The 14,128-nt window shown below is 45.3% G+C and overlaps 6 protein-coding genes across 6 annotated transcripts; 4 read left to right on the top strand and 2 right to left on the bottom strand.

The window, feature by feature from the left end:
* Positions 1-963: 963 nt before the first annotated feature.
* JR316_0007773 (uncharacterized protein) lies at positions 964-2,160 on the top strand (the record flags this gene model as incomplete). The annotated part of the gene is made up of 5 exons (XM_047893497.1): positions 964-1,021; positions 1,105-1,209; positions 1,266-1,276; positions 1,348-1,760; positions 1,806-2,160. 5 exons carry the CDS (start codon positions 964-966, stop codon positions 2,158-2,160), a joined length of 942 nt encoding a protein of 313 aa, XP_047746812.1.
* A 411-nt stretch (positions 2,161-2,571) lies between these two features.
* Positions 2,572-4,218, top strand: JR316_0007772 (uncharacterized protein; the record flags this gene model as incomplete). The annotated part of the gene is made up of 1 exon (XM_047893496.1): positions 2,572-4,218. The coding sequence occupies one exon, from the start codon at positions 2,572-2,574 to the stop codon at positions 4,216-4,218; it is 1,647 nt and encodes a 548-aa protein (XP_047746811.1).
* A 722-nt stretch (positions 4,219-4,940) lies between these two features.
* JR316_0007771 (uncharacterized protein) lies at positions 4,941-6,992 on the top strand (the record flags this gene model as incomplete). Its single annotated transcript, XM_047893495.1, has 9 exons — positions 4,941-5,023; positions 5,083-5,206; positions 5,271-5,873; positions 5,926-6,120; positions 6,172-6,264; positions 6,336-6,410; positions 6,468-6,648; positions 6,722-6,879; positions 6,936-6,992. 9 exons carry the CDS (start codon positions 4,941-4,943, stop codon positions 6,990-6,992), a joined length of 1,569 nt encoding a protein of 522 aa, XP_047746810.1.
* A 147-nt stretch (positions 6,993-7,139) lies between these two features.
* JR316_0007770 (putative beta-galactosidase C) lies at positions 7,140-10,121 on the bottom strand (the record flags this gene model as incomplete). Its single annotated transcript, XM_047893494.1, has 16 exons — positions 7,140-7,338; positions 7,402-7,431; positions 7,503-7,627; positions 7,701-7,883; positions 8,008-8,068; positions 8,205-8,214; positions 8,272-8,504; positions 8,566-8,621; positions 8,696-8,762; positions 8,827-9,020; positions 9,076-9,139; positions 9,194-9,496; positions 9,560-9,577; positions 9,637-9,952; positions 10,003-10,056; positions 10,118-10,121. The coding sequence occupies 16 exons, from the start codon at positions 10,119-10,121 to the stop codon at positions 7,140-7,142; spliced, it is 1,917 nt and encodes a 638-aa protein (XP_047746809.1).
* A 449-nt stretch (positions 10,122-10,570) lies between these two features.
* Positions 10,571-11,248, bottom strand: JR316_0007769 (putative beta-galactosidase A; the record flags this gene model as incomplete). Its single annotated transcript, XM_047893493.1, has 6 exons — positions 10,571-10,591; positions 10,649-10,681; positions 10,734-10,839; positions 10,891-10,972; positions 11,024-11,125; positions 11,194-11,248. The coding sequence occupies 6 exons, from the start codon at positions 11,246-11,248 to the stop codon at positions 10,571-10,573; spliced, it is 399 nt and encodes a 132-aa protein (XP_047746808.1).
* A 1,249-nt stretch (positions 11,249-12,497) lies between these two features.
* On the top strand, positions 12,498-13,313 carry JR316_0007768 (Vacuolar protein-sorting-associated protein 25; the record flags this gene model as incomplete). The annotated part of the gene is made up of 5 exons (XM_047893492.1): positions 12,498-12,528; positions 12,587-12,629; positions 12,694-12,854; positions 12,916-13,061; positions 13,119-13,313. The coding sequence occupies 5 exons, from the start codon at positions 12,498-12,500 to the stop codon at positions 13,311-13,313; spliced, it is 576 nt and encodes a 191-aa protein (XP_047746807.1).
* Between the last annotated feature and the right edge of the window lie 815 nt (positions 13,314-14,128).

Genomic DNA, 14,128 nt, shown 5'->3' with positions numbered 1-14,128 from the left:
ACTCCTTCAGGATAGGTGGTGCATCTTTTTACCTAGCAGAAGGAAAGAATCCGGAACATATTAGAGTTGCAGGCAGATGGAAATCATTGGCTTACCAAGTGTACATTCGTTCCTTCGAACTCATCGCAAACCGACATTTAGGAAGCTCACGAGTGTCATTCCATCATCCAAATCTCGTTCGTACATCCTGAAATGATAGTGGGTAATCAGTTTTCCTAGTTTTGATGAATGTCTCTAAACATGTTACATACCAACAGGTTACACGTAACACGCCTTCACTCGGGTTGGGCTGGCTTCACGATTGTGCCGCAGTGAGAGTGAAGGCTTGATGGGTAAGCGGCTCAATCCGCTCTGCGTGCCCGCCTTGAGCTCACTCAAGCACAGCCCAACCCTTTTTGTTTGGTTTAGCAAGCGATCGAGGATAGATGAGGCCGGAGTAGCAAGGTGCGGACAAACAGCACCAGCGTCCAGCCGAACGGCAACACAGATCGCAAATTGATTTCCCACGTTTCACTTTCTTTTCTTTATCGTCCACCACAAAACAAATTCTACCCATCGTTAGTTCTTCAGTAGTTCCAATCGATCCAGAATCGCAGAAATTGCTCGATTCACTTTTCTTTTTCCCACCCTTACCCGCCCTTGTCATCATGAATTATTTGTAAATTTTATTAGTTGCATCATAGTATAGTATCGAACATGTAAATAATTTTGGTCGCATCTGACATCCTCGATAGCTTGTTGAGCTGAATTTAATCGCAGAGAGGATTTCCCGCCCACCCAGCGGCTCAATCCGCTCTGCGTGCCCGCCTTGAGCTCACTCAAGCACAGCCCAACCCTTTTTGTTTGGTTTAGCAAGCGATCGAGGATAGATGAGGCCGGACTACAACGACCTTTCCTCTCTGTACCATCATAACTCGCATATATCTCTAATTTTACACCGCTATAATTGACCCTGAACTAATAATGGCTTGTGGTATCTGTTTGTCTGAGTTCAAGGGTCCCGTTATGTCTTTACCTTGTGGTGAGTGGAATGGTTTGGATGGTCATTGCATAAAACTAAAGAAACTGTGTTCTCACCTTATATATCATCCCTTGCATTCACAGGACATCTTTATTGTGAAGAATGCATCACTCAGCACGTTAACCTGCGTTCAGACAGTGTTGGTATGACATCGACGTGTCCAGAGTGTCGAAGCGATTTTCCTTTGGGTGAGTTTCTTTCAACTTATTCCCGTAGGTTCTAATTTTCTTTATGCTGTCGCTAGTGGTTCCTGATGTACGTCTGTCTTTTTGCTTCTCTTTCGTACCGACATGGCGCGTACTTAACAAATTTCATTATGATTCTAGCTACGATTTCTCCCAAAACAATACCATGCCTTTGTCTCTCACTCTCTTCGCCGTGTTTATATCAGCCCAACCTCCCAAACTGACGCTGCCGCCGCCTCTGCTGCTGAAATAGAGCACCTGCAAAACGAACTGGAAAAAGTATACAAGAAGCTCGCGGACCGGAAGAAAAGAGAACAAAACCTCATGGCTAGCTATGACCGTCTTCAGGCGACTATGCATGCGCACCGGACAGGGGAGGCGGACTTACGTGACCATGCTAATGAACTCGAGGAGAAGCTAGGAGATTTGGAAAGCGAATTCCAGGAATACATCGGAAGTGCTCGCAAGACAATTGATGATGTAAAAGCAGAGAGGGACAGTTTGAAGACGGAGAATGAGAGGCTGGCGGAGATGATGCAGGAGATGGAGGAAAGGTATATACTCAAATTTGTTTTTGACAGAATGCTGAATGTTTGTAGGCTCAGGCACTCTGATGCTCGTCGAATCAGCGTCGAGGAGGGGCTTTGCAGCGTCCTGCGCAAAGAACGAGCGTCATCGGCACAAAGCTCCCCTTCAAACAGTCATGACATGTCCTATCCGCGCTTGCGCAACGCTGTATGGGAACAATCTAGTCCCAATCGCGATCGAACTGGGACATGGCAAGAACGCGAGACTATTTCACTTGCACATGTATCTGATTTGTCGGTGTCAACCGTTACAGAGCAAAGGGTTATTAGGCCCATCCCTCGCAGACACCGTCTAACAAGGAGCCAAGAAGTGGACGTTTCAGTATCCATTAGCAGCGTCAGCAAGCGGGCAAGAGTCAGAGGTTAAGCAAAGTTAAGGTCCAGTGGTATCCATCTTGCGCTATTGTACCCCTCTTGAAGATTTTACTATTCCTGTGCTATATCTTACCCTTTTCCTGTTGTATATATACTTCCATTGAGCTTTGATATCCGTATTCCTATACCCATTGACTTTCGCTTTACTGTATTTCTCAATCATCAACCTATTCCGTGCCGCTATTAGCGACCAAATATTACGAGTGTGTTTAGGCATTTTCATGACCATGATGTTATCCAGGAAATCGTATTAATATTAGACAATCGTACTTGTGTGCCAATAATACATTCTAGATTCCGGCCTCGACGCACCTATGAGTCATCAGGTCAGGCTCCATACACAAGAATTTCTCTCTCTCCAAGTTGCACCAACTCAAGTCCCTCTTCACTGACGGAATAAAACATGTCTGCCCCTTTGTTGTCTTCACAACTAGGCTCAACCTACATCCCCAATGAGATCGAGCTCGTCACAATAAAGCAACATATATCAGAACACATGGCCGAGTTAAAGGTTCTTGAGGCAAGGGTGGACCTGGCTCTCAAAGCGTATGAAGACCTTCGCACACAATACGACACGCTATCCTTGAAGATCGACCAATACAAGGCATTGGCCTCCCCATTACGACGGCTTCCTACTGAAATCCTAGCGGAGATCTTTTTCTACTGCCTCCCCACCGAGACAAATTCAATCATTAGCCCAAACGAAGCACCGTTGATCCTCACTCGCGTATGCAGTAAATGGCGCAAGATTGCTCTCACCACACCCATTATTTGGTCCACAATTCACATTTCTACACCACCCATAGATTCACGGAACTCGCTTACCCTCCGAGATGATTATATTTCTCGGCAAGTCGAATGTCGAACTAAACTGGTTTTTGACTGGATTGCTCGGTCGGGGGAATGTCCACTGTACATATCGATCTTCATACCCGTCAATTCCCACCCTGTCTGGGCAGGTTTTGAGAAACAAGTGCTGAGATGCCTGAACAGTAACTCCCACCGTTGGAAGGAAACCAACTTCAACATGCCTTCGAGGTATCTGTCCGATATATTTGCGATGGATAGGTCAAAATTCCCCATGTTGACCTCTTTGGCCATAACCGTTGTGGATTTATATTTGCTAGATCGGCCTACGTTGGCTCAAAGGCACGGGATTTGTGAAGCATCAAACCTCACTGCTGTCTCATTCGAAAATATACCCGAGGATCTCACCCAGCTCCCATTGCATTGGGCACGCCTTCATACATTATCTTTGACCTGCGGATCAAGGTCAATATCCGACGTGGGGAAGGTGTTAGAGTCATGCAAGTCACTTTTCCGGCTTCATATCGTGGCTACGCCCAATTCCTCTTCTTCATACAATAAAACCATTACTCTTCCGATGCTAAATTCGTTGATTCTTTTTGACACTGGATGTAACTTCTTGGATTGTCTGGATGTCCCTTCCCTCCAATATATTAGATATCATTACACTTATCCTGAAGGCAAAGGCACTCTGTTGTCATTTATACCACGAGTAGCCAACGGTCTTCAAACTCTTATCTCAGACTTTCAACTGTTGTCGAACGAGGATTTTCTACTGTGCCTCCGTCACTGTCCTAACCTCGTCAACCTGTCCAGCTGCCCTAAGCCCAATTTGGCGATCTTTGTGAGAGTTTCCCGAACTCAGCAAACGCCCCAACGACACCTCAACTTTAATGACGCTCTATTAGACTTGCTGTGCACCCCGGATTCCGCAGGCCGCTTTTTCCTACCAAAGTTACAAATCATTGACTGGGGTACTCCAGCACATTTCTCCGACGAAAAGCTGTTAGAATTCATACATCTTCGGCGAGACAGATCCAGTCCTGGGGTCAGCAAGTTAAAGAGAATTGTGGTACTTCGGGAACATGAATCTGATAATTCACAGATGGAAACGATCTTAAAACAATTCAACGACAAAGACTCTTTCAAAGTCGATATACGCTATGCTAAACCTTCAAATTCGCGCATAGTTCTACAAGTTGATCCTCGTCTTGGCCTCCCCTCTCAATTATGGCTCTCTTGAGCGGCTTCTAGCACCTCCTGGAACAATTTACAATATACGAACGTTCCCATTGAACAATGAAATCCTGATGCATGTATCATACTATAACATATTGCACTATCAAATAATCTAGAAACATCTACACGTGTTCCTGTTTTATGTGAAGTAGTATATGTTTTCAATTATTTATTGGTGTACTAAACAACTATTGCTTTCGAGTTATGAATTTCTTTTGTCGATTCGGCGACCTACGACGTTTCCCCTATTTAGCCCCTATCGCTACATCATCACCATTATCGCACTTGGATGAAAAATAAAATGTATTGACCATTAATTTAGTTATACACTATTTTATTCTCCTATATGAGTAACCTTATGAGAGAATCTTCCAACTGGTAACTCGCTTTTGCCGAATTGCCACCGCTACGACAAGGCGCGTCGATCTGCGTGACCAAACACGGCACGTCACATCACATGCTATAATTAAACCGTGTTGTCCATCAGCATCGGGTGCGCATTCCAAGCGCATTCCGTTCTTTGCCTCTTACCATTGACCATCCCGGCTGCGATATTGTTTCGTTGCTTAAGCACTCTGAATCTCTTGTAACCTCAGTATCATTGATCTAGGATACGGTTTTGCAACGTTAAATACCTCCCTGGCACCCCAACAAGACCCCAATTCACCTCCGATTTAAAATTTGACTCCCAACACGACTCAGGCTTGTTCAAAACCGGTCTAGAATATGTCTTCCAATCCTTCAGTTTCCGAGCTCCAAAGAGCAGCGACAAAGCTCGTCCGATCAGCAGCAAAACAAAGCGCACTAGGGTTCGTCTCGTCTTTGCCATTCATATACTAACCTGACCAATGATTTGGTTCACAAACAGGCAGTTAACTCAGCGAATTATCCGACAGAAGATTGAGGAAGAATTCGAGCTTGCAAAGGGTTCTTTGGATGTGCCTCAGTACAAGGGTCCGATCAAGCAGGCGACATTGGACGCTATTGAAGCTGTACGTCGTTTGATTTATACAACCTGCGGCGTCTTTTTATTCAATTCTTACTGCTGCTGTTTAGTCTAAACGTGATGGCAGTGAAGAAGATGAAGACGCACCGACAGAAGAAGCTGCCATTCCTCCAAAGTCGAAAACAAAAGCGACTATGAAAAAGACGTCACAACCTGATGCATCCAACCCGACCACTAAGAAGCGCAGTGCAAACGGAAAGCTAAAGAAGGTCGTTGTGAGCGACAACGATGAGGAAGATGACGCGCCGACTCCGAAGACGGCTAAGCACGTAGTTGACAAGGTAGATGATGATGAAGAGGATAGTCTTTGGGGCAGCCCTGTGAAGAAATCAGCAAAATTGGATGTAAAGGGCGAGAAGCCGGCTTCGAAGACTACCCCAAAGACGACAAAGTCTACGCCGAGGAAAGCAAAGTCAAAATCAAGAACAGTACTGTCGGATACGGAGGACGAGGAAGACCATGAGCCGGACTTGCAGAAGGATGACGAGAACGTCGACGATGATGAATATGAAGACGAAGAACCAAAGGCTAAGCCGAAATCGAAACAAAAGACAAATAAAGTCGAGGATTCCAAACCCGCAAGTGTTAGTAAAGCCAAAACTACGGGGAAAGGGAAGGAAAAGCAGTCTGATAACAAGAAATTCAAGTCCTTGGTGAGTTCTTCGTCTTACTATGCTTTACTGTTCTTGCTTTAACTCTGATTAGGAACACGTCCCGACTTCAGATATGGAGCAAGACGAACCCGATGACCCGCTATCGAAGAAACCCCTCTCATCACCCGTAAAGAAACCCAGGAGCAAGACAGTGGACTCCACACCTCGCAAGGCAGCACCTGCTAAACCCAGTTCCAAGCCAAAGTCGAAATCAAAACCTGTGGCTAAGAAGACAGAAGATGAGGAGGTATGTATGGCGGGCTACTGCTGTGGATCTAGACTGACATGTGTGATCTAGGAGGGAAACAAAAGCGATGCTTCTGTGCTCTCCGTTCTAATCGACGAGCCACCGAAGAAAAAGAGAAAATCGACATCAGGAACTTCAGAAAAAGTATGTCCATTTCGTTTCTTCCTCCTGCGCCGGATAGGTGTTCTGATACACCCTTTTTCACGAATTTCTAGAAATCATCTAAATCAACCTCAAAAAAACCTGCCGCTGCAATATCCAAAGATGAGGCAACCATCAAACGCCTCAAGGTAAGCTGCATGTTGATCTCTGGTCGAATGAAAACATTCGCTGAACCAACAAGCTAGTCTCTTATGATAGCCTGCGGCATGCGCAAGGTGTGGTCGCGATTTTTAGAGGGATGCGATACACCACAGCAACAAATTAGAAAATTGAAAGAGACTCTCACCGAATTGGGCATGACGGGCAGGATGAGTCTAGAACAAGCGAAAGCGATCAAGGAGAAAAGAGAGCTTGAGCAGGAGATACGTAAGTCTTTTCATGGAAAGATGTCTTTGCACTTTTATTTTTTTTTAAATTAATGAAATGGATTTTCACGTAGAGGATGTCCTGGAATTTGAGAAGAAGAGTGGTCGAGAGTCGCGAAGCCGAAGCGCTGTTTCTAAAAATCCCGACGACGATGACGACGATGAAGATAAATCTGACCAAGGAAAGGATGAAGACGAGTCAGAAGATGAAGTACCAGCACCCAGAAAAATGGTGAGCAATGTGATTTTTTTCGGCCCAAATAATCTTAGTAATATATGATTTGGCAGGCAAACGCTCGTAGAAGTATCGCAGCTTTCCTTCAGGATCAAAGCGATGAAGAATAAACGTTATACGCCAAGTAAAATCCTCGTCCATATTTATTGATGCGATTAATATGGCTTTCTTTATTCATTTTACCTATTCTTATCGCCTTTTTCTCTCCTTATATCGACTTGAAACCAGTTATGACATCCATCTCCCATGATGAAGGCTCACATTGGCGCGTCGAAGATAGCAGCAGGTCGCAGGTGTGCTTGGTCTGCATAATCGGGCGTCACGTAGTCGTTGAACTGGAAGGATGTCTCGAAGGTTCCATCGGATACGAGGTTCAACCCTGCGAGGCTGGCACCTCCCCCATCAAGGGACCAAAGGGAAAGTGCTAGTGTGTTGGTCGAATTGCGGCGTAAGATCCTGGTTGTATAATTAAAGTTTTTTAGTATTTTTTCTTTTTAATCGGAGTAGGACGGAACACACCCTGCAGGAAGAACGAATAGAGTTTGAGGGCTACAATTTTGTGAGGACGAAGAAGATCATTAACTTGTTATGCTAGATGAACGGATAGATTGGATATGTACCCTATGTTGTTGATGTATTTCCCAATTTGCCACCCGTTGAGATAGATCTGAGCTCGGAAGTTGGAGGTGATAGCACTGGGAGTGATAGAAAGCCGGACGGGCATGTCAATTCCAGCAGGCACTCTCTGCCAAAAAATGCGTTTGATCGATTTCAAAATGAAGAACCCAATGCCAATAGCGACGAACGTAAAAACCTACAAGATCAAAAGTGGTTCTGAAGAAATTTACCCCAGCCCCTTTGACGCCTCCTCCTGTGAGAGGTGTACCGTCTGCCCAAGATGCGTCCGGGAAATCAGGGAGGTGCGCGCCAACTCGCTCTGCGTAGAGCCCGCCTTCGTTGAGGTATCCGCGGAAGGTGTCCGGGGTGTTCGCGGCTCCGCCCTGTGGACAATAGAAGAAGAAAATGACCGGGGTTTAGTTCTTGATAGGAAGCAAGGGGGGGGAATTTTGATGAAGACGGAGAGCTGCACTCGCCTGGTTCCCCTGCAGCTTCCAAAGAGTAAACTTTGCGCTTCCTCCTATGATCGCGAAGCCCCGAATTCCGCGGGGTTCCTTCCCGCCGTTGGCTTAATTATTTATTGTTAAAAGAAATGGTATACCGCGCGACTCATATCTCGATGACTTACTGCTAGTCTCCACGATCCTTTTCATTATGAACGGGCCATCAATGAACAAATAATATGTCCGAATAAGTGTCCTCACCCCATGTGGTCTACAATTCGCATTTGGATGAGAATTTGTTGAAAGGCAAAAAATATACAGTGCACACCTTGCAAAATAACAAAGACATTGTCACGCCCTACACGAAGCATCGAAGATGTCACTTTCCAAGTATCTGTAGTAAAGCTAACAGTCGAGTTTCCTTGACTCGATCCCAAGAACACGCCGTTAAGCCATGCGGAATAACCACCTGCGAAACCAAATTGAACTGTCGTCTGGATTGCCGTTTCTTGACCTGTCGCGTTGAAATGGCCTCGGAAAATGAGGTTTCCTCCATAGAAGCTAAGAAGAGCCTCAGATGAGTTGCTGTAGCACCATTTTGTTTATGAGGGAATGATCTCACCCGTATTGCTGGGAATACAAGACTTTATCTCCGGCGAGGACCGGCAGGTTGGTGTACTGTAGTAGGGAAATACAATGTTAGATGTCGTACAATTCAATGGTAACCTAACCAAGGAAATTATACTACTTACATTAGTTGTTGTCTGTGAACCAGTAGCAAAGCCAGAGTCGTCGAAGTCGGGACTGATCTCCGGAAGACTATCAAGGAAATACCAATTAAAGCTGCATACGGGGTGAATGCCAGCGAAAGACCTAAGTGTACCTTCCAGAAACCTTCCACCTAGTGAGAGTGGGCAACGGCGGGATGGCAGGAGATGGAAAGCTGCTTTGAGCAATGGCGCTAATAAGACCGGAGCTGTTCTTTGAAGAGGTCAGAAGCTGAGAATTCCACGTAATCTTCTCGACGTTTGGTGGAACAATGGCTTTGATGGTGGTTGTTCCATTCAAATCTCCAGCCTATAAAATTTGTTGGCACAATGATGCCGGATTTGTATGCGCGCTGAAGCCTTACCAAGGCGAGTGTATCATTTATCACGGCGGCCGATCGAACGAGGTATGGTCCTCCAACAAGTACGCTACGGTAGAGATGTCAAAAAAGTAGCATAGTTGGATTTTTGTAATGCGCTCACGTAGCATTAGATCCAATCGAGAAGTAATTGCCAAATGTACCACTCTGAGTCAGCACGGGAGCATGCCATGTATTCGCAGTAGCTTTGTCCATGATAAAGACTGCGAGATTTGTATTGCCATTTTGAATTTGCACAAGTTGGCTACCCCCAGTGATGTAATTCAAGGTCAAGAGACCGTTAGAGAATTTAGATGAGATATTTGGGAAGGATGAAAGGTCTAGGACGGGGTTTGTCAGTTGAATTGCAGTCTCTCCACTCTGGCCTGAGGGCGCGTAGAGGATAATGACGTCAGTAGAACCAATCCTTTTTTGAGTGAAGAGTAAACTTAATTAATGGCACCGAAAGGGAAAGGGTGTTTAAGCTCACGTCGTCCAGGTCATAACCCTACGCTCAGATATAAGCAATTACGACGACAGAAAAAAGACCTGAAACTTGAAACGCACTCAGCCGTCGAATACAGCATTTTGAAGTTATTCTGTCCAAAAACGTAGTCTGTGACGATGATCTTGCTATCCCGACCGTTGAACGTCAAACTTCCAGTTGAAGGGATAAGTATAGTTCCAGCAGATGTCGTCACAGTCAACTGCGTCGTGGTCAGTGCAGTCGATGTCGACTGGTCGTGTCTTGAGAAGTAAAACGCTGCGCCAGTGTCCAGGTTTCTGAGCTCAGCCGTGTGGATGAGGGAAGACGTTGTGTAGTTCGTGCCATTGGCGATGAGGGTTGATGAGAGAAGATCCCTCGATACTCGTAAGAAGAGACCTGATGGTCCGATGTAAGAAAACGAAATTTGAAATGAGGGTATATGCTACCTTGAAGCCGCATTTCATTCATCTTAGGTCCAGCTACGCGACTTTCGCTGATGCCTATTTGTTGTGAGAAGTTGAGTAATGCATGTTTTAGGGGGCTGACATACCTCCTCCATACTCATACGAGGTATACCTGTTCTAGTATTAAAAACCCCTGAAATACGCCAGCGGTAGTCATAAGATGATAGCGCACACAGTTGGTTCCATAGTTTGTCCCCAGTTCGTGCCTCCAAAAAGCACTACAGAGATGGATGAGTTACAGCATGCGTTTGCTACTTGACGAACTCACTGTAGATGTCTAACATAATCACTTCATGTCAGGCGAGGTCCTAAACGTCTGGCAACAAGTAAAGACTGACTTAACATAGTTACCGTTTGTGCGCTGTATGTTTTGTTCAACGGCCAAGGAATACATCAAACTATTTAAAACGCACTAGCTGTCCTTGTAAAACACATTTTCTTGCAGAATACGCGGAATACTTAATGTTTTCTGCTAGATGAAATACCTAAGCACAAGCTTACCGTAGTCGGCGTTGGTCAAACCCGTCGCTGGGTTAGCTGAGAATGTCAATTAGAAGTATCTATAAATTAACTGTAGGACTGCTTGTTACTCACAATATTTCTCATATCCCGTCCCTCCTCTGGCTACAGAACCCCACCCAAGCAAGAAGCCACCTCCGAGCTGGAGAGGAAAATTTCGTCAATAAAATTGGTGTGTATAACTTTCAACGCACTTCAGCTAGGCAAAGAGGGTCACTGGGTGCGCTGGCAACATGATTGGAATAATAAACAGACTGGACCTGAGCCCAACTGTTCGATCCTTGTGGGTAGGAATCGCCACTGGAATTCAGTAAGAATGTGGTACAGGTTTCTCCATACTGGAAAACTCACCAGTAGATGTCAACATGTGTCCCTGGTTTATCAGGTGAGAAGTTTCCATTCAAGCCCGCATGCTGGTCGTTGTGGGTGGTCGCTAAGAAATTTTTAATAAGTCGCAAGGTCTGTTAAGGTCTGGTAAACTCACGTATAACGATACCATTACTACGATAAAGGTCGATGATTGCCTGCATGTAGATATCGTTGCTAGCGCTAGCACTGTATTCGTTTTCCGCCTGGACAAGAATAACTGCAGTGCCCAATGTTAGAACCATTTACGCCATTGAGCATTTCTAAACTTGACCGACTAGTACTTACTTGGTCCACCGTTTGTGATCTGATTTTTAGCTATAATCTGGGATATAGCAGTCATATACGGTGTCCAGGCTTAAATAATCTATGGTTTAATAATTGAAATGCGCGTGAGAGGGAGTTCTGATACCTTGTGCATAATTTGCGTTGTTGGTTCTCAACGCTCCCGCGATATTTCCGACCCACCCAGGGAGCCCTCCACCCGTAGTCTCTGCATCTGTAAACACGTTTTCATTGCGTTATCACAACAAAGCGGATAAAATTGTTACTTATGTACGGCCCAGGCCTGAAGAATGAAGAGTCAGCTGAGATTCGTTAATGGTTGCTCGTGTTGGTCCACCTTGCAATCATCCATAAACCAGCCTTCTTCGCCTCGTCAATAAACCTCTGTATGTCCCTATATGTTCCTTCTTGAAAGTCCCCCAAAGTTTCATTTGTATTTGGAGTAGGGAAATGCGTTGCCCAGTTCACGCAGAATGAGACAGTGTTGAAACCATTAGCTTTCACCTTTTGAAAAATGTCACCCCAGAGGTCGGGGTTCCCAGGCAACCGCCAAGGATGAATTTCGGCTGAGAGGATGAATACCCGCTGGCCTTGAATGAAAAGAGAATGAGGGTCCCATGTCACAGCATCAGTTAGTCCAGTAGAGTTCCGCCTTTCGAGGGATGGCGGTATGTGAAGAGAAGAATAGACCGAGAGCACGCAAAAACAAAGTGGAACAAGAATCCGCCAAAGCATGACGATGTGGTGTGCATCAACAATCGTTACACCTCCCTGCAAGCTCCAGTATATATGCTGTGCCAATGATATGCATGTCATATTCTCCATCGGAAAGCCAGCGTTCCTCGAAAGAAGCAACAACGGGCCACGCAAACATTGACCAGGTGACACATACACCCAACCGCTACGCCTATAGTAGGACAGCGAAAATATGCGGGAAGTGGAGAAACAGAGATATAAGCGGGCCGGGGGTCGTTTCGAAGTTTTACTTGACAAAACTTGAGATCATCTTGTCAGTTATGCCTGGGTAAACTCGTGAGTGGCCGAGCAAATTTATCCGCGATTGAAGGTTGCTGTAAGGTTGCGAAAGACGGAAGCTATGGTCGAATAACTTCGCCTGACATGTGACGGTATAGTGTTCTGGAGGAGTTTATATTCGATGTACAAAATTTTGTTGTGCCATCTTGAATTGAAGTCATAGTGGTTGGCCCAAGGTTGACCATCATGGTGGTGGTCATGAAGAAAGCGGCCATCATTTGTTTGGATTAGACACCGTTACCGATGACAATCAGCGGAGTTTGTTTGCATTAATGTCTCTCTCAACCCACACAACACCAAGCGGTTCGTGCATCCTTGCTGCCTGAAGTCTCTTTGTTCTACTTATATTTCCCAAATATAGGTTATCTTCTACCGTCGATACACTCAGCGCCGCCCTTTTTCACGTCAGAATCTCATATATGACGAAACAGGACTCGTATCTGACTGATATTCGTCATTGTCGTGTAGCGAGCAACCTAATCCTACCACTCAATCGACTGCGACTGAACAATGGATACGACTGATCTTGGGTTATGCACGACACCGTAAACTCTTTGTTCTGCGTGTCGAAGATGCCGAAGCTGCAGGAAGCGAATGGGATGAGATTCTGCGTAATGAGCGCATCAATCGTACGTGGTTTCTCACCTTTTTCGGCTATCTCGAAATGTTGACAGGAATCTGGATGAGTAGGCAGAATCCTGCCTGATCATTTGTCGAATATTATTGCGACAATGGTCAGCAAAAATCTAGCGAGCTACGAACCGGCAAAGCAAACGCGGTCGGCACTGATCTACTGGAGATTGCCTGAAGAATGGGCCGAGGTTCTATACGACTGGGTGAGTAGAATCAGAGTGCATACCCCACGAAACCCCTCATTATAATTCATCTATCAGGTCGTTTCAATTGGTCAACTGAATACCATTTTGACGTTCTACGACATCACGGATCCACCGTTGGAATCAGCATTAACGAACATACCTATCCCACTACTCCGCAAGGCCATAGCAATTCTTGGAAAGACAGGGCGGTCTCAAATGATTGCCATTGCAGACGGAGAGGGTGTCCGTTTCTTAGCACGATCCAGATAGTACCGATGGTCGTACGTACATTTTCTGCAATTTGTGGTTGACAGGCCACTTTTTCAGATTTTCTATAATATATTCCTGGAAGGATAACATCCGAATGTCAACTTTTGGGTCCATAGAAAACCTTACGCCTACCCGATGTCTATAAAAAACCTGCCCCTGATTCAAGACCAGTACCAGTACAAAACCCCATGCAAATCCGTATTCTGAATGATTACTATCTGCCGGCGCCTTCTGTTGCGCTTGTATCTTAAACAGAATTCGGTATCCCGACTCTCCGTCTCTTCCGATGGTCAGGCGCAATCATATGGTTGATTGAACATGATGCATGCCGCCCAAGCTCGTTTCTACCTTGCTCTGAGGATCGGAGCATTGAGTCGTGCGCTTTATATTCGAGTCCCGCACTTGACTTGGATGCACTAAGGACTGATACATACGGAGCAGGCTTATTGGTTGAAATTATTTCTTAAAAATTTTTGATGTTAATTCTAAGAGTTCTGCGAGGTTGAAGACCCATGCCATTGCGCGTACTTCAATGTGAAATTGATATAAACTCAAAATAGATAAAGTAAAACACATTACTGATGTCAATATTTATATAAACCCTAAACCCGAGGGTCACCAGGTCACTGGATATTTTGGCTTGTAAAGTCTTCTCAGTCGACTGTCACTCCCATTCACCAGTACCCGACCAAGGTCGAACTTGAAACACCCATTCTGCAGGTTCTAACTTACAAGAGTAGCGCTCATTTGGCACAATACTGGTGAGATATTTAAGGCTCTTCCGCGTCGTTCGCAAGCCTGATTCATAGGTGCGT

This window comes from Psilocybe cubensis, chromosome 7 (genome assembly GCF_017499595.1).
Source record: "Psilocybe cubensis strain MGC-MH-2018 chromosome 7, whole genome shotgun sequence".
Lineage (NCBI taxonomy): Eukaryota > Fungi > Basidiomycota > Agaricomycetes > Agaricales > Agrocybaceae > Psilocybe > Psilocybe cubensis.
Note: the sequence above shows the minus strand (reverse complement) of the source record. Positions and strands in the feature narration are given on the sequence as shown.